At 33.6% G+C, this 18784-nt stretch overlaps 1 protein-coding gene across 2 annotated transcripts in view; it reads right to left on the bottom strand.

The window, feature by feature from the left end:
• NUDCD1 (NudC domain containing 1) overlaps positions 1-18784 on the bottom strand; it is an 83026-nt gene that overhangs the window by 17839 nt on the left and 46403 nt on the right. Inside the window, exons 5-8 of one of the 2 annotated variants that reach the window (XM_012786309.3) lie at positions 15693-15872; positions 12542-12749; positions 7197-7341; positions 5123-5248 (exon numbers count right to left, since the gene is read on the bottom strand). In XM_012786309.3, the coding sequence (XP_012641763.1) occupies positions 5123-5248; positions 7197-7341; positions 12542-12749; positions 15693-15872 (659 nt within the window). The remainder of the gene's footprint in view (positions 1-5122; positions 5249-7196; positions 7342-12541; positions 12750-15692; positions 15873-18784) is intronic. The other variant, XM_012786310.3, reaches the window with a different exon arrangement.

The following is an 18784-nucleotide window of genomic DNA, read 5'->3' as shown; positions in this document are numbered from 1 at the left end:
GGTGAGTGGTGGGTGAGCTAGCAAAGCTTCATCTGTATTTGCAGTCACTTCCCATAGTATCACCACCTGAGCTTCACCTACCGCCTGCCCCATCCTTGTGGAAAAACTGTTTTCCATGAAACCAGACCCTGCTGCCAAAAAGGAAGGGGAACCTCTGCTCTTGGGTACATCAAGAAACCATTTTTAAATGAGTCACACTTGAGCACAAAGACCCCGACTTTCACAAAATACAAATACCAATGTGACACATCTGCCTTTAGAAGCTGTTCCATTTACATCTGTTCTATTTATACCCAAACAGCAATGTTTATGCATTTTCACTTGACTACATTTTTATCCACATTTACGAAAATGACTAATAGAAAAATCAAAGTGCTTACAATTATAAAAATTTGATCTCAAATTTAATCCAACTGAAACAAAGATAGGAATCTTTAGTTTTAATCATATGCTAATTGGACTTAAATCAGCAATTAAATCCTGAACTGTGATTAAAAAGTTAAAAAAGTATATACAAAATGCTGAAAATGTTTCATAAAATATTCTATCTAAAAAATATGGTGCAATGATTGTACATTTCTTAATGTTCTGAGTATAAAACCTACTTATTACAGAAGTCTATCATTAAAATTTCTTAGAAGCACATTTTATTCAGAAGTAGGGACTGACAATAGTGGCGTAGGATCTCCAAATAGTACTTTATGATGCTGCTGTTTAGGAAAACTAATGACAAAACATACTGGAAGCCCACAGATCTAGTTTCTAATATTGGCTCTATCTTTGATCTCATATAAATTTCATCTATCTCAGCTTGGCTTAAAATATCTGTAAAATGAAGAAAATGAAATATAGTTAGTTCTACAAATCTAGAGTTTCTTCAAAGTTGAAAGGATTCTCCCTGTTTATTATATACTACATTTCTTCCCCATTCTTGATGTTTCCATCTACAACATTGAGAAGATCCACTGCTATGACATTCTAGCTTTCATAAATTCCTGAGGAGTGAAGTGACATCTAGTTGGTTGGTAAATATAAGAAAAAAATCTAGGTATATTCTACTCTGCTGGGGGCTGATTCTGGTGTTATACCTTATACTAATCATTCACTATAGCCTGTAATGTACATGTGTTGCATGACGCAATGATAGTCAGCATTTTCTTCAGACATGGTTGCTGCCTCGTGACAAGATAAGAGGCCTGAGCTTATGCACATAAGTAAATGTTGCCCAGCTCCCACATGGTGGGCCTCCGTAGTGGGAGTCTGGAGGCCATATTGATAAGAAGAACATTCCCAAGGCCTGGCCCCCATGTGATGGCTGGTAGTCAATGACAGGTAAGACTCCTCAAGGGAGGGGCAACCTAAGACAGGCACAACCATTGGTGCCACTAGCTGGCTGGGGAAGAACTGCCAGCTGGGAAAGAGAACAAGAAGTTCTTCTGATGGCTGCATTGCTCTATGTTGCTTAACTCGGCCTTGGCTTTTGAGCTATGTCTGGCACCTTAAGTAACCGTTTTGAGGTCTGAGAGCATGGGACCATTGTTCCCTTGTGAAACAACTCCGGAATTGACGATTATCGCTGCTATGCTCAGATGCTCACATACAAGGAACTAACCTTGGGTTTGGGGGGTATAAAAATAAAGTGACCAGTGCATTAGGCACTCGAGTCATTTCATGTCTGTGTGCGTCTGTGTCATTATTTTATGTTCTGTGTCCATCCCCTGTCCTGTAATCGGGCCACGACACTACTCAGTTCTATTGCTTTTTCCTTTAAAGGCCTAGAGGCCTCAGGAAGTAAGAGGCCTCTACTGCCTGTTCTGGGGCAGCCAGAGCTGATTTTGCATTGCTTGTGACTATGATTAAATCTGCTAAATTCTAGGGATTAGCGAGTATATCCACTAGGGTTCTGTATTGTAATTTATCAGTAATAAAGGTTTTATTTTGGTCCTCTGTCATGTCTTGTTTTTAATAATATGATCAAACATAGGAAAAGAAGAGAAATATCACTAATTGGGAGTCTCTCAGTGACCAACATTAAACTACTGATCAACATTATGCAGCAGTACTAAAATGAACTGAATTTTCAGAGAGGCTATCTTTAAACAATAGCATTTTATGACACCTAAGATCAGGTGCCTTCCCTATAAAAGTTAACTAGAAAACAGTACCTAGTAGTTATAGCTCCTACAACTCTAACTTTAGGAAGAATGGCCAGATTCTTCATTACAAGTACAATAATCTCAGTTAGATTCAAGAGTCTTCTATCAGTCACATGTGAGAGTGATTCTCTAAAATTTAACCCAAGGCAATAAAAGAGAAGAGTAGCTGTGTGATGGCCCTTATTTACTCACAATTAAGGGAATCATCTATGGAATTATATCAGAAATAAACAACATCTACAAAACAAAACTCCTTGAAACTCTAAACAGTTCTGATTATCTGGGCTTTGGATCAGTACCCAGATTGGATGTGACAATCTGACCAAGAACACTGTTTACTCTTCATTTGGAAGTAAAGTAGGAAGGGGGAGACTGAAAGGTATAAGCAAATTTCTTGAGATCCAAGATGGAGCTAAAACAATTTTTTATTTTAATGATTGTCACTAACAGATTATAAGTCTAATTATTAAATAACCATGATGAATCAGAACCTTTGTGAGGTGTTGGGGACACTGTGATGAGCAAGATGTTGTCCATGTGCTTTTTCGAACTTATTGGTGTTACAGGATGGTAGGAAGCAGTGCAGAAGCAGAAATTAATTTTAAGAGTAAGAACTTGCTTTGGGTACAGCTTCATTGGCACTTTTGCCTAGCCATTGGTTGGTCCTATGCCATTCCACCTCATTTGTCTCCATAGGTATAATCTAGAAATGTTCATTTTTACAATCTGAGTACTAAAATGCCCAGCCATTAGTTAAAGAAATGTGATAAGTATATAAAAACACACTAGGAAGGAACAGTCAGTGAGAGGAAAAGATTTCCTTTTAACCATTAAGAAGCTGGGCTAGACCTTAGATTTAGTAAACCAAGTTCCTGTGACACTTTTAAGTTTGGTTCCATGAATTCTGCTAGAATACACTTTCCCCCTAAACATCTACATGATAAAGAAACATTAGACCAAACTTGGCAGAAATTTTCAAGACTTGACTTTTTTTTTTTTGAGACAGAGTCTCGCTTTGTTGCCCAGGCTAGAGTGAGTGCTGTGGCGTCAGCCTAGCTCACAGCAACCTCAAACTCCTGGGCTCAAGCAATCCTGCTGCCTCAGCCTCCAGAATAGCTGGGACTACAGCTAGTACAGCTGGGACTACACCATGCCCGCCTAATTTTTTGTATATATATATTTTAGTTGCCCATCTTGTGAACAGTGTGATGCCATTTAAAAATGACAAACACGAAGCCTGATAATCATTTTTTTTTGTTTTTGAGACAGAGTCTCACTTTGTTGCCCAGGCTAGAGTGAGTGCCATGGCATCAGCCTAGCTCACAGCAACCTCAAATTCCTGGCCTCAAGTGAGCTTTCTGCCTCAGCCTCCTGAGTAGCTGGGACTACAGGCATGCGCCACCATGCCCAGCTAATTTTTTCTATATATATTAGTTGGCCAATTAATTTCTTTCTATTTATAGTAGAGACTGGGTCTTGCTCTTGCTCAGGCTGGTTTTGAACTCCCGACCTCGAGCAATCCGCCCACCTCGGCCTCCCAGAGTGCTAGGAATACAGGCGTGAGCCACCACCTCCGGCTTAAGACTTTTCTTGAAAATAGAGCCTTTAAGCCCTATACCAGAGACTCTGAGGTCTCAAAAAAGAGTAACAAAAAAGTACATTTTTCTCAAATTCTTCTGTTGCTTTTGTTTGGACTGACTCTCCTAAAGCCCCATCACTTCTGGTGTTAAGTAATGAGATTAATTTCTATGTGTACAGCTCCAAATTAGCCCCTAATTTGCTAAAGACCCTTCTCACATAAACAACGCTATAAAACACACACATGGGTATACAGTGCTAACAAATGATTAAGGATTTCCCTAAGCAGGAATATCTAATATTTAAAAGAGGTTTTAAATTAAAAAACAAACAAACAAAAAAACTACATTTATTGCACCAAGCCACTATAGGCAGTATTTTTCAGTATTTTGATGCACAATCTCTCAGAGCTTCTAAACAGAATGCAATTTGAAGGGAAAAAAATGTATATTCTTATGGCACACCAGAGAGACGAGGGACAAAAGTCTCAGATAAGAATGAGTTGAATAAAAATATTCCAAAATGGAAAAAAATAAGGAAAAAGTTAAATCACTTGATTTAGAAGGGTTTTCCAAATTTAAAACAGGTTACACAAATCAGTAAGAAACATTGAGACAAATAAATGAAACAATTCTTCACAAAAGAAATAGTTAATACATGAAAACAGTCAACAGTAAAAAACACAGATAAAAACAATATCCTATATACCGCATACCAATTAGTAAAGATCAAACAAAAAACTGAAGGTAAAGATGCAGTGAAACATGCAATAACTGTAAACATTACTAATGAGAATATAAAGTAGAAATCAATTTGCAAGAGGCTTAGATTATGATTAGATTATGATTCATTCATTTGAAATTTAGAACTCCTTATTAGATAGATATAAGAATATAGAAAAGTCTTCAAGTAATAAAAGGATTTTCTTAAATAGCATCATCATAAATGATGCAGTTTTAAAAAGTGACTAAAAAAGTATATTGCAATATGGAGACAACCACTAAACACAAACAACCAACATGATAGTTAATCCAACCGTTAAATCAGAGATTTAAATAATATGAGGAAATGCTTATGTCATCATGTTGAATGAAAAAAGTAAATGTAAAGAATTACATATTACAGGGTCACAATTGTATGTCAAACATCTGCAAAGAAAATAGCCAATTAAAAGATACCAACATATAGTAGTATTAAAACACTATAATACTGTATTACTGGGTGTGGTGGTATGGAAAGATGCTACTTTAAAGAATGATGAGATTTATCACAGCCAATAACTGCCAATCCAATTATGTTTGTAAAACATATATTTGATCATTCATTTATCATCTGAGTAACTCTATTTTATTCACAAAGTTTTAGAAATAGTAGGTTCAAGAACTTACCACATGAGTAGTTTTGAATGTACTGCCATCAAATCTGCATAAACTGGAGCTCTCCTCAAAGAAAATATCACATTCTTCTAACTCTTGAGCATTACAAGGAGGTTTTTCTTTATCTGGATTAGGATTCTTAGACCAGAAATTAAAATAAGTAAATAAGTAAAACAAATAAACAACAATAAGGGTATGGATTTCTCTATGCTTAAAAATGTTAAGATTATAGCAATAATTAAAAACTAATTTCAAAACTATGATCAATAAAACATTAAAAAAAGACACAGAAATGACAGAATGATGGAGTCAGCAGAAAAGGTATAATGTAAAACACGAACACATTGAGAAAGAGAGATGGAAGATATAAAAAAGAACCAAACTGAATTTCTAGATATGAAAATACAAACCTTAAAGGAAACAAAACAGATTAGACAGTTGATTAGACATTGCAGAAGAAAAGACTAGTGAGCTTGAAACAGCAAGAGGCTATGCAAAGTAAAGCGCACATACATACACAAAAACACAACCAGAAAAACCCAGTGAACTGTGGAACAATATTAAGTAGTCTATCTGGAAGTAATTGTAAGAGGGCAGAAAGAATGGAAAAAAATTGTGAAGAAATAATGGCAAAAACCTTTTCAAATTTGATGAAAACTATAATCATATAGATTTGAGAAAGTCAAAGAACCCCATGCGTAACAAACTTTTTAAAAACCAAAAATTACAGCAAGTCATATATATACATTACAAAAATAACTTTGAAAAAAGGAAGATAAATATTTTTACAGACAAAAGCTGAGAGAATTTATTACCATCAAACCTACAATACAAGAAATGCTAAAGAAAATTCTTTATCCAAGAAAAAATGATCTCAGATGGAAATATGAATCAACATAAAGGAATGAACAACAGAGGAAATGGCAAACGTGTTAGTATATGGACGACTTGGTTTTGCATTTTTAATATCTTTAAAAGAGAACTGACTATGGCTAAAGTAACAATGTATTATGAGATTTATAATAAGTAGAATATAAAATGCATGACAATAATACTAAGGATGAAGAAATGGAAATATAAAGTTCTTAAATTATAAGTGAAGCGATATATTTTTTGAAGATAGATGATGATAAGTCAAAGATGTATACTGTAAAACCTAGAACAACCACTAAACACATACACACACAGAAATATCTATCCAAACAAAAACATACAAGTATAATTAATAATAATAAGCCAAAAGAGTCATGCTCTGTCACCTGGGCTAGAGCAGGCATCAGCTGGTGCTGTGGCATCAGCCTAGCTCACAGCAATCTCAAACTCCTGGGCTCAAGCGATCCTCTTACCTCAGCCTCCCAAGTAGCTGGGACTACAGGTGCATGACACCATGCCCGGCTAATATTTTTTTGTATCTATTTTTAGTTGCCAGGTTAATTTTTTCTATTTTAGTAAAGAAAGGGTCTCGTTCTAGCTGAGAGTGGTCTCAAACTCCTGATGCAAGTGATCCTCCCGCCTTGGCCTCCCAGGGTGCTAGGATTACAGGAGTGAGCCACTGTGCCTGGCTCATGGTTGAGTGTTGTATTGTCATATCAATCATTACAATGAATTTACTTTATCAATCAAAAATAACAGTACCATATATGAGATTATATACACACACATGTGCACACACACACACACATATCTCCTTGATATTTCCTTGTGGTATTCTAAGATGACCTTGAAAATGTCAACAATGTTAAGTATATTATTAGCAAATAGACTGTAAAATGGTCATTTTTGTCCCTACTGACACTGGTCAGTTGATTCTTCTAAGAAGAATATATGGAGAGAGAATGAGAGATACATGCATACACACATACAAACACCCTACATAATATGCTCACACATATATGTATGTATTCACATAGTATAAGAAATAAATATTATAACTTGAAGCCATATTCAAACATCAGTCAGGTCAACAGTACCTGAAATGTGTCTCTTATATTAGGAAAAGCAAGATAATGTTTGAAAGCATGGCATAATCCTAACATAACATACTTTTGAATCCTTGGAAAGTCACACTACTATTGCAATTGCTTACCAGTTCTTCAGAGGTCAAATGCATCAAACGTTCAGCTATTGCAGCACACTGGGCTGAGTCTCTTATAAGTTCCCCTTGTTTATCACCAACTACTAGCTCTGGCCATGTCAGTCCTTCATTCTTCTTAATCAAGGAAATCTCCAAGCTAGAAGTTTAAATGAGAAAAGTGATATCACATGAACCAACTATACAAATTATACAATCAATAACAAACAGAATCTTCTATAGAAATAACCCATCTGGTGGCCAGAGAAGGTTTTACCAAAAATCTTGTTCATCATAGTTCTGCATGAGATGGAAAACCTATAATCCTAGTGGAAATAATTTAGATTTAATAAACAAAACAAAAAGTACCACCAGAAATGGTACATCGAATCTCTTGAAGAGAGAAGCGACTGGTAAGAGTGAGACCACCCAGAAAGTATTGTTGTAGTCCAGGTGTGCAGAATGTTACTGAACTTAAGAAACAAATATGCATGAAGCATGGATCTATGAGCTATTTGGGGAATGGGAGTGGGGGTACATATGTAAGCAAACTGGAAAGAGACTGTAACTAAAACATATCTCTTTATGTGTGAAACCAACAATTAACTTTATTTTCACAAACTAATAGTTACAATATATGATTTTAATCTCAAGACCAGGCAGTTAAATCAATGTAAACTTTAATTTTTAAAATACAGAGTTTAAAGAATTGAAAAGAAATACAGGAACTAGGAAAAAAATTAACTTTGGTAATACAAGAAGAAAAGATGTTAATGTGTTCTCTATTAACTTATTTAAAACCTAATTCTGGGCCGGGCGCAGTGGCTCACGCCTGTAATCCTAGCACTCTGGGAGTCCGAGGCTGGTGGATTGCTCGAGGTCAGGAGATTGAAACCAGCCTGAGCAAGAGCGAGACCCCATCTCTACTATAAATAGAAAGAAATTAATTGGCCAACTAAAAATATATACACAAAAATTAGGTGGGCATGGTGGCGCATGCCTGTAGTCCCAGCTACTCGGGAGGCTGAGGCAGTAGGATCACTTGAGCCCAGGAGTTTGAGGTTGCTGTGAGCTAGGCTGATGCCACAGCACTCTAGCCCGGGCAACAAAGTGAGACTGTGTCTCAAAAAAATAAATTAATAAATAAATAAAATAAAACCTAATTCTGTACATTTAAGCCATTAAACAGAAATTCCAAATACACTTAAAAGGGCCTGTCAGGGAACACTGAGATCAAGGGCGGAAAAAGGAAAGAGAGTTGAGCCAGGGCAGACTATGGACACAGAAGAATAGGGTAGTTGGCCCATGTTTCTCTATTACAGGAAAGAAAACCCAAGTAAGATGTTTTTGGAGCAGGTATTGCTGTAATGGAGAGAAAAGTGTAGTGGTGGCACCTTTTGCACGTGCCATCTTTGGTACACGTGTGCCACACTAACCCATGCCCTGGAACACAACTGCATATAACAGCTGCAAGAACACAATAATAATTATTATCATAATTATGAAACAGGACATGCAAACTTATCAGCTATTCTTTTTCAAGGCTGTTATTATCACCACATCATGAATTAATTACAGCACTTAAAAAATTTTCTGAAACTACTCATTTTAAGAGACTATACAAAATAATACCTTTCTTATGTAATATGTATCCCTATCATTAGCACTGAAAATTACTACCACAATCAATAATGCTCAGTTATATTTTCTAAGGAAAAAGCTAATCTTGATAATACTGAAGATAAAAATAATGACAGCAGCTTACACTTACCTAATGCTTACCACATGCCAGGTGTTATCTTAAGCACTTTACATGTTTTAACTCATTTATTGCTCAACACAATCAAATAAAGCACTGTAAGTAATATTATCATCTCCATTATACAAGCAAGGGGGAAAAAAGCACTGTGAGGTTAAGCAACTTGCCAAGGTCACAAGCTAGTAAAAGCAGTCTGGCTCAAAATCCATGTTGTTCACTATTACACTATTCTGCCTCTCTGAAAAAATATATATGAATAACTATTAAAGAACTTTTACCCAGTGACCAGAATGTATAAATATTATTCTTAGTTGCTACCTAAAGAGGTTTGAAAGAGTTCATATAGTCTCAGTTATAAAGAATTTCTCAACCATCATTAATTTGCACACAGTCAAGGCAACCCTTTTCACATGACTGCATTTCTACATTTTAAACTAGTATCATATTCTACCATACAAACAAAAAGAAACATGCAACACCATATATACTAAACTACAGATTATTTAATAAATCCTTCCAAAGTGAGAGAGAACATTAACTACTTCAAAATGAGAGACATAAAAAATTTAATCAAGCATAGAAAATGATGTTTTCAAATCAATGATACCACCTACACCAAATTATAATTATCTTTCATAACACAAAATTGTAATCAAATACCTTACATTTAATGAAAATACAATACTAGTCTATATTTCATGTATTGAATGCCAAAACTATTTGTGGGAAGTCCAGCTAGTCCCTCCCCCACCCCTAGATCTTTGCTGGGTTATTGCTTGATGACTTACAATATGTTCTAGTTAGTTTGCCAATTTACAAAAGATACTCATAAATCTCACATATATACAAATATGATTAAATAGCATATGCAGAGATATAAAATATTTTTAAAAGAACCTTTCAGAGAATTGTTTTTTATATATTAAAAACTGTAACCAAATCACCAAATGTCTCCATTAATAAAATGAATTTATGATACCTGCTTTTAAAACGTCAAGCTTTCTTTGAACTAGATATATATTTCCTAGACTCCCATGATTTAGACTCATCTCAGACTCATATGGGTCATATACTACTAATCAAGAACAATTTTTGTGTAAAAACATCTAATTTATTCTTTATGCAACATTAACTTAAATCAGAAGATTTAGGTTGTATTTTTTTTTTTTTTGAGACATAGTCTTGCTTTATTGCCCAGGCTAGAGTGAGTGCTGTGGCATCAGCCTAGCTCATAGCAACCTCAAACTACTGGGCTCAAGTGATCCTACTGCCTAAGCCTCCCGAGTAGCTGGGACTACAGGCATGCGCCACCATGCCCGCCTAATTTTTGTATCTATATTTTTAGTTGGCCAATTAATTTCTTTCTATTTATAGTAGAGACAGGGTCTTGCTCTTGCTCAGGCTGGTTTCGAACTTCTGACCTCGAGCAATCCACCCACCTTGGCCTCCCAGAATGCTAGGATTACAGGCGTGAGCCACCTCGCCCAGCCTTAGGTTGTATTTTGAATCAACCAAATAACCATTTCTGACCTAATTTGACCATTTTAAAAAGTGCCTAATGCTAATCCATCACTGAATCCCACAATTACTAAGACTTGATCTATAATAAAAGAAAGTGATTATATTAATCCAAATCATTCGGGAGTATTGTGTCTGAGACAATAGATTTACAAAGAGGTATGGTAGTGGGGTAGAGGATTATAGTTTTATAAGATGCTTACTTTGTTTAGCTTTTTTAGCATACTTTTTATTCCTTTTATTGAGGTGCAATTTATAAATAAAATTCAGATTTTTAAGTGTAGAATTCACTGAGTTTGACTAATGGATACGCCTGTGTAACCCAATGAAGATGATACTGAACATTTCCACCATCCAGGATTGCCACTGCATCTTTTTCCAGTCAATCCCCCTACGACCTATAGGTAACCATTTTTCTGATTTTTATCACTATAGATTAGTTTTGCCAGTTCTAGAACTTTACATTTGTGGAATCATACTGGTATGTACGTTTTTTGTCTTTGGCTTCTTTCACTCCACATGTTTTTGATTAATTCATATTGCTGTAGCTACCAGCATTCTATTTTAATTACAGAGTGGTATTCCATTGTATAAATATACTACATGTAGTTATCTATTCACCTTTTCATGAACATTGGAGTTGTTTCCAGTTTTTGGCTTTTCTAAGTAATACTGCTATGAATCTACTTTTACAAATTAGTTTTGGCTTTGCTTTGTAACATGCACTTTCATTTCTCTTGGGTAAACACTTAATAGAATTGCTGGGTTACAAAGTAAGTTTATGTTTAACATGGTAAGAAACTGCCAAACAGTTTGCCAAAGTGATTATATTATTTTATACTCACACCAGACATGCTCAAGTTGCTGGTGTGCGATATCCTTGCCAACATTTGATACTGTCAATCTTTTTAGTTTTAGCCATGCATTGATGTCTTATTCTGACTATAATTTCCCTACTGACTGATAATGCTTACTTTTTCTTATGCTTACCAGCCTTCGTATATCTTCTGTTGTAACATGTTCATTCAAAAGCATTTGACATTTTTTAAAATTGGGTTATCTTTTTATTATAAATTTGTAGGGCATCCTTATACACTGAGAATGTAAATCATCTTTGTTTGAGATGAGCACTGTGAATATTTGTTTCCCAGTCTATGGCTTGCCTTTTTGTTTTCTTAATAGGATCTTTAGAAGAACAGAAATTTTCAATTTTGATATACAGAAAATTGTTGTGATGAATTCCAACTTATCTTGTAATTCTTTTATTATTTTATGTCCTGAATACATAATTTGCAAAAATAAATGTAAATGAACAATTTACATATGAAAATATTTATCCACTACCATTTTCAAAGAACTACTAATTATTTCACCTACAGAAATTTATCCTTTATATATATTTCTACACATGTGAAATAATAAATAAATATATATGGAAGTTATTTGCTATAATAAAACATTGAAAACAATCTAAATGTAGCAATATAGGGCCAATTTTTTTAAATGATGGTAGAGTTGATGGAGTAAAATACCATGAAGTGATATTGTTATATATTTATTATGGAAAGATCTCCAAGATAACTGTTAAAAGTGAACAAAAGCAACCTATATAACTGTATTGTATGTGTTAAATTTTTTTTCTTAAATATATATATATATATATATATACATGCTGCTTGAATACATATAAAATACCTCTGGAAAGAAACTAATAACAGCGATTTTGGGGAGTGGGAGGATAGGCAACTGGCAGGCCTGAATTGGAGATACTTCTCACTATACATATTTTAAAGAATGGGAATGTATTATCTAGTCAGCATATTAAAGTTAACAGAAAAAATTATTTCTATTAAAAAGTTTTAAAAAGTACAAATTAAAATAATCATTTCCACACTTCCATATACTGTAAGTGATAACTATACTATCTGTAATTTCAACTACAATTATCCTCTTTAACCCAGTAATTCTATATTTAATCTATCTTAAGAAAAATAAAAAAAACAATACAGACATAACTGTGGAAAGAATAAAAAGTAAAATAATAAAAATAAAATTTTAAGTATAAATAAAACTATAAAAATACCTATTATTCTCTTTAATTATCCATGTACTGCTTTCATGATCAATAGATGAATAGAGCTTTCCTTCTAAAAACTGGTGATCCCTCAGCACAATGTTGATGTGATCAGGCAAAAACTGTACTTGAATGTCTTCCTTAGTACTGTCTTCTGGAAGCCGTATTGTCACTGTCAAATCATCTTCAGTCTGTTGCCAGTAATACAGAGGTTCTACTTGGAAAAGAAAAATGCATTATGTAATAAAATATTAGAGACTACAACATACAAAAAAAAAAACTTATCTGGAAGAATTTAGAATTTTAGCATTATTTTCAAATGGTCATCTCACAAAAAAAATAATTATAAACACACAGATCTCTTTGGAGAATTTTCCAGGCCTACCTAATGCTTCAGGAAATAAGCACTTCTAAAACACTAATGATAGCAATCCTTAATTCCCATTCCTTCCCTTTCTGCCTCCCTGCATTCCTCCCACCCTCCTTCTACCTAGTCTTAGTATAAATTAAAGGTCATGGAAGCAGACTAAAGAGAAAGTCAGCATTTTTTAATCCCCTATCCACCAAAGTATACAAACGCCTAAATAATTTTCTCAATTGTTGGTTGTTTTGAGGGCCTGTCCACACCTTTGGAGATTGTGTTTTAGGTCTTTAAAAATACATCTTATTGTTTGTATTATTATCACAATATCAAATAGCCAACAGACAACATAGGTCTCCTTGCAGTTTACGGAAAATGAATCCAGTATATACACTTAGAGAGAGCTGTTAAGCATGCTAAATTCCAAACTATACACACTTTAAAAAAAAATCACAACACTTTTCCTTTATCATTGTGAAAATCCTGTGACAAAATAAATAATGAATTCGGGAGGAATTCAAGATATAAAATGAGATGTCAACAACAAAAACAATGTCTGGACTAACAGTGATTTAAACATATGCTACATTCCGCTTTGGCTGCAATCTGTCTTGGAATTGCATAGTCCTAGTTATCTACGCAGAATTTCTAAAGATGAAGGCGTTCATTCATTCCTTCAAAACTGCTCACCAAAGGAGTTCTAAAGGGCATGTGGTCTAATGATATGAATAGCTATTGTTGCTAAGCTTTAGAAGAGTTTAACATTATAATTAAGACATAACAGTAAAATTTATTCAGAAAGGGAGCTTAGAGATAACCTAACAAAAAGCAAAGACATGTGAGGAAACCAAGGTGTTAAAAGGCGAAAGGCCACCAAGCACAAGTTTTCTGTATTCAGTGGCACATATGTAACCTGAGAAAAATACTTTTCAAATATTTATTACATTAATATTTTCAAATACTTTTCTAAGAATTCACTTTTTAAAGTATATAAGAATAGTAAAACTAATTTTTATTTTAAATAATTATTTAACAAAAAAGGTAGATTAATTTCTTTCCAAATAACCCCATTGTTTGGGTGAGTAAATTCAAAGAGTATATATGTATAATTGTTAAATATTATAAAAATCTGTTAACTAAAATATACTATTCTCTAGCTATGAATATCAGAAATATGAACAGTAATGATTATAGAGGGATGTTCTCTTAAATAGCTTTAAAAGAAGGTGTATTCTTTACATACAAATATAAGTTTCTTCTGAAAGACCTTGTTAATCTTTTCATTCTAAAACAATCATGAGAGAAATACTAAAACATATACGAAGTCATGGAAATCAAACAACCTGTTGCTGAACAATTACTGGATCAAGAATGAAATTAAGATAGAATTCAAAAAATTATTTGAACTGAACAACAAAGGGGACACAAGCTATCAAAATCTATGGGACATGGCACAAGTACTCCTCAGGGGAAAATTCATATCCTTCAATGCCTACATCGAAAAGACAGAAAGATGACAAATTAACAACCTAATGGCACACCTCAAGGAACTAGAAAAGGAAGAACAAAGCAAACCCAAAGCCAGCAGAAGAAAAGAAATAAGGAGGTCAGAGCAGAACTAAATGAATTAGAAAACAAAAAAATCCAAAAGATTAACAAAATGAAAAGTCCAAAAACAACAGTTGCTGTCATAGTTGCAGAGAGAAAGGAACACTTATACACTGCAAATTAGTACAACCTCTATGGAAAACAGTGTGGAGGTTCCTCAAAGGACTAAAAGTGGACCTACCATTCGATCCAGCAATCCCACTATTGGGTATGTACCCAAAGGAAAAGAAAATTTCTCATTAAAAAGACACCTGTACTAGATTATTTATTGTAGCACAATTCACAATTGCAAAAATATGGAATAAATCTAAGTGCTCATCAATTCTTGAATGGATTAATAAAGTGTGTGGGGGGGGTGTGCACGCACACACACACCATGGAGTACTACTCAGACAAAAAAAAAGATGAATAAATAACTTTTTCAACAGTTTGGATGGAACTGGAGACTATTTTCCTATATGAAGTATCTCAAGAATGGAAAAACAAACACCACAGGTACTCACTATTAAACTGGAACTAACCAAGAAGTGCACAAATGCACAGAGGGAAGTTAAACTCAGTGGAAATCAACCAGTCGGGCATGGAGACGAGGGGAAGGGGAAAAAAAAATCAACCTAATAGGTACTATGAACACTGGGTGATGGGCACTCCTATAGGGACTATGGGACTCAAAAATGATACATGTAACCTAAAACATTTGTACACCGTTAATATTTTCAGAAAAAGAATCTGTTGAAATAACAAAAAAAAAAAAAGAAAAAGAGAGAAGAAAATAAATTAATTAATTTGCTATAACTCCTAAACCAGCCTTGTATAGAAAAAACTGTAATCCTATTATATTTGTCTTCTTCCAATATAAGCAAGAACTTAGCTTTTAACCGGGAAGCACTGGCCTCATTTCTCTGAGTTTATGTGTCCTAGAATGGCCATTCCTATCTTTTTACTAAACAAACCATTTTAAATGGGGAAAAAAAGTTTTTAGTAATTACAAAATTATTAAATTAAACCAGTTCGCACTATTTAGGTGGTATATTTTACAAAAGACCCGTGGGTAATATACAAGAAAATAAAGAAAGAATAAGCATCTATCTTGCTTCATAGAACCCATAACCTAACTGGGAAAACAAAACAGACATAAAATATTTATTTACATAAACATATGAGCTCTATGAAGGTTAAGAGTAAAATTACCTTTGATTTTCTCAGACATGACTTCATCCATATTTTCTTCAAGATCTTGACCAAGCCGAACGAATTCAAAAGACTTATAGGAGACAATCATTAGACCATTTCCATCAGGCTCAATAGCAGCATAATGTGGCACTGACTTTCCACGGAGGATATCACGCTTAATAATTTCATATTTTTCATCTGTAGGAAAATTGAGCATTTTAGAATAAGACAGTACAAATAAAAACTGTTATAAAAATATTCTGAACCTGTTTGAATGTAAAGTTTAATTATAATTAAAATATTGAAACATACTATTAAAAAGGCTTACTATTAAGAGTCTTTTCATAACCATAACAAATGTACAACGTAATTTTCTATAAATAAGTCTCTATTTTAAAATACTGGGTCTGATGAAATTTGCTCTAGATTGTGCTGTCCCATGTGGTAGCCACTTGCCACAAGTAGCTATTTAATTAAAATTAAGTAAAATCTAAAATTAAGTTTCTCAGTCATAGGAGCTACATTTCAACTGCTCAACAGCCACACATAGCTAGTAGCTACCGTAGTAAACAGCACACCTATAAAACATATTCTTCTCATAGGAATTTCTATTGGATAGCAGTGCTCTAGACCTTCAAAGTGATTGACTTACTTGTAATAACAGCTTCTGAAGGACTAACCTCTCCTTCACTAAAGCCCATCTACTTTCCCAGCAGATATCTGATAGGCATCTCCTACTGTCTACTGGAAAGAGGTACAAACTGAGGATAAGAGAAAACATGTGGTGTGGACTCTTTTTCTGCCTGCTCTAACTATTGTCAAGGGGTTTTAAAATGAAATATATTTATGATAGAAAGGATTTTTAGACACACTTGGATATATTTACATGCCTATTATATTAATAATTAGTGTTACTTATAAGTTTTAAAGTATAAACAATTAACTGTGTCACAAAAGTTTCTGGTAAGTTAACTAAATTTATTCTCCTATAAAGAGAGGATATTTTTGCCTTAAAAAGTAGTCAAAAATTTCAGGTGAGTCCATACCTTTACTTTATTGTTACTCTATTAAAGTGGGTTATACTTGTAAGCTTCTTACTGAGTAGTTGAAAATCATAACTCATTGTCATATTATTATGAGTTATATATAGTAATACAAAAAGATCTATCAATGTTTTTATTCTAAATTCTCACCTACATTCACACATTCGATTCACATATATTTAAGAACAGGCTTATAATTTATTAAATGAACAAAAAACTTCTATACTTCCTCCACAGGTACATGCAGGGCAAAGAGTTCTACTTGCCTATAAAGACCCAAATTTAGACACTATATATTTTAGAGGGTGGCTTTTCCCAACATATGTAGGACAGAATATAGTAGGTAGGTCCCAAAATGTGGATTCTACAGTTAAGTAAGTTGGGAAATGCTGGGTTAAAATTAAATTTTCTTTTTCATTCAAAATTTTTAGAACTTTAATATGCTTAATGTGTAACAGGGATAATTTATCAAATGTTTTACTCAACATGGTTTAGAAAAACAATTCTGTTATGTTAACTAAAAAATAAAAAAGGTATAACACAATTATACTAGTAATAGTTGGGGGAAAAAAGAACAAGACATTAGAAAAGAAAAATAAAGGGAATCATAAAAGGAATTAATGTTTCTATAATTACAATCTTGGGAGAAAAAAAGAAAGGTGAGTCTAAAATATATCTGTCTAGTTGAGGCAAGGAAACAGAGATGAAGGGGATGGAGATGATGGAGCTAGAACAGAGCACTGCTGTGTTCTGGAACAATCTGATGAGTTACTGTGGACTGAGCTAAAGCTATTACAAAACGAAGTGTTTGAGAGAGGAAAGGAGGAATATGCATGTTGATTTCTCCTGTAATTTCTCCTGAATTATGTACCTTAAAAAAAAATTAGGGCTTCCATTATTTAAAGTAGGAGCCTGCAAATTATGACTTGTGAGCCAGAACTAAACCTAGGCCTATTTTTGTATGGCCTTTGAGCCATATATGAGCTGAGCATGAATTTTATATTTTTAAGCAGTTAAAAAAATTAAAAGAAAAATATTTAAATGTATAAAAATTGTATAAAATTCAAATTTCAATGTCCATAAAAAGTATGATTGGAACACAGCTACACTCCTTCATTTACATATTGTCTATGGTTGCTTTTGTACCACAATGGCATAGTTGGATAACTGTGATATAAATTTTTTGGTTACTATCTGGCCCTTTACAAAAAAGTTTTCCAAGACCTTAAGTTTTAAGTTATGGTGTTCCTACAGAGATAAAACTATAGCAATAAGAATAATAAATAAATTACATTAAATACTTCAAAGAACAAATATAGAAGATTTATTCCGTTTACTTATAAACACTGTGTGTGTGTGTGTGTGTGTGTGTGTGTGTGTGTCTGTACACACACATTTGTTGTTAATTTTAGAATAAAAAGAAAATTCCTCTTAGGAAATCAATACTATTCGTCTTATTTTAGCTTATTATGGAGGCACAAGTATTAATTGAGGTTACGTATATTGCCCATGCCTCCCCTCCCCCCTCGAGTCAGAGATTCAAGCATGTAATACTATTAGTCTCTATTAGATTGTAAACTAGCAGCTATGATAAAGAAATATTTTTATTTAGAGAGGAATGATAATTTAACTTACTCATAAATGAGTAAGCAAATAAAAACTACTAAGAACAGAGAGTTTTTATGGAAACAAGCTTCCTTAGTTCTCAACTACAGAAGACAAGCACTTGGTGAGTCAGTAAGAACTAAGCAAAAAGAGCAAGCTCACACCATTAAAGAAATCCTAATTAATTCACAAGAAAGTAATTTTTAATGTCAAGTTAGAAGTTTGATAGACCAAGCTTTTCTACACATAAAAGCACATCTGATGAGAAAAAGTAATAGTTTTCCTGAAGGTAGAAACAAATGGCAAAGTTCAATTAGATTTAAAAGAAATCGCACTTCTGATTTACTGAAAAAAAGCTAATCATTTCCATCTAGGTATTTGTATTTATTTATATTTAAATTATACCGCTATTTATCATTAATTTACACTTAGTTTTTTATATATAAATTCTTGTGTATCAAA

This window comes from Microcebus murinus, chromosome 7 (assembly GCF_040939455.1).
Source record: "Microcebus murinus isolate Inina chromosome 7, M.murinus_Inina_mat1.0, whole genome shotgun sequence".
In the NCBI taxonomy this organism is placed as follows: Eukaryota; Metazoa; Chordata; class Mammalia; order Primates; family Cheirogaleidae; genus Microcebus; species Microcebus murinus.
The sequence above is the reverse complement of the archived record's forward strand: the minus strand, read 5'-3'. Positions and strand labels throughout refer to the sequence as shown.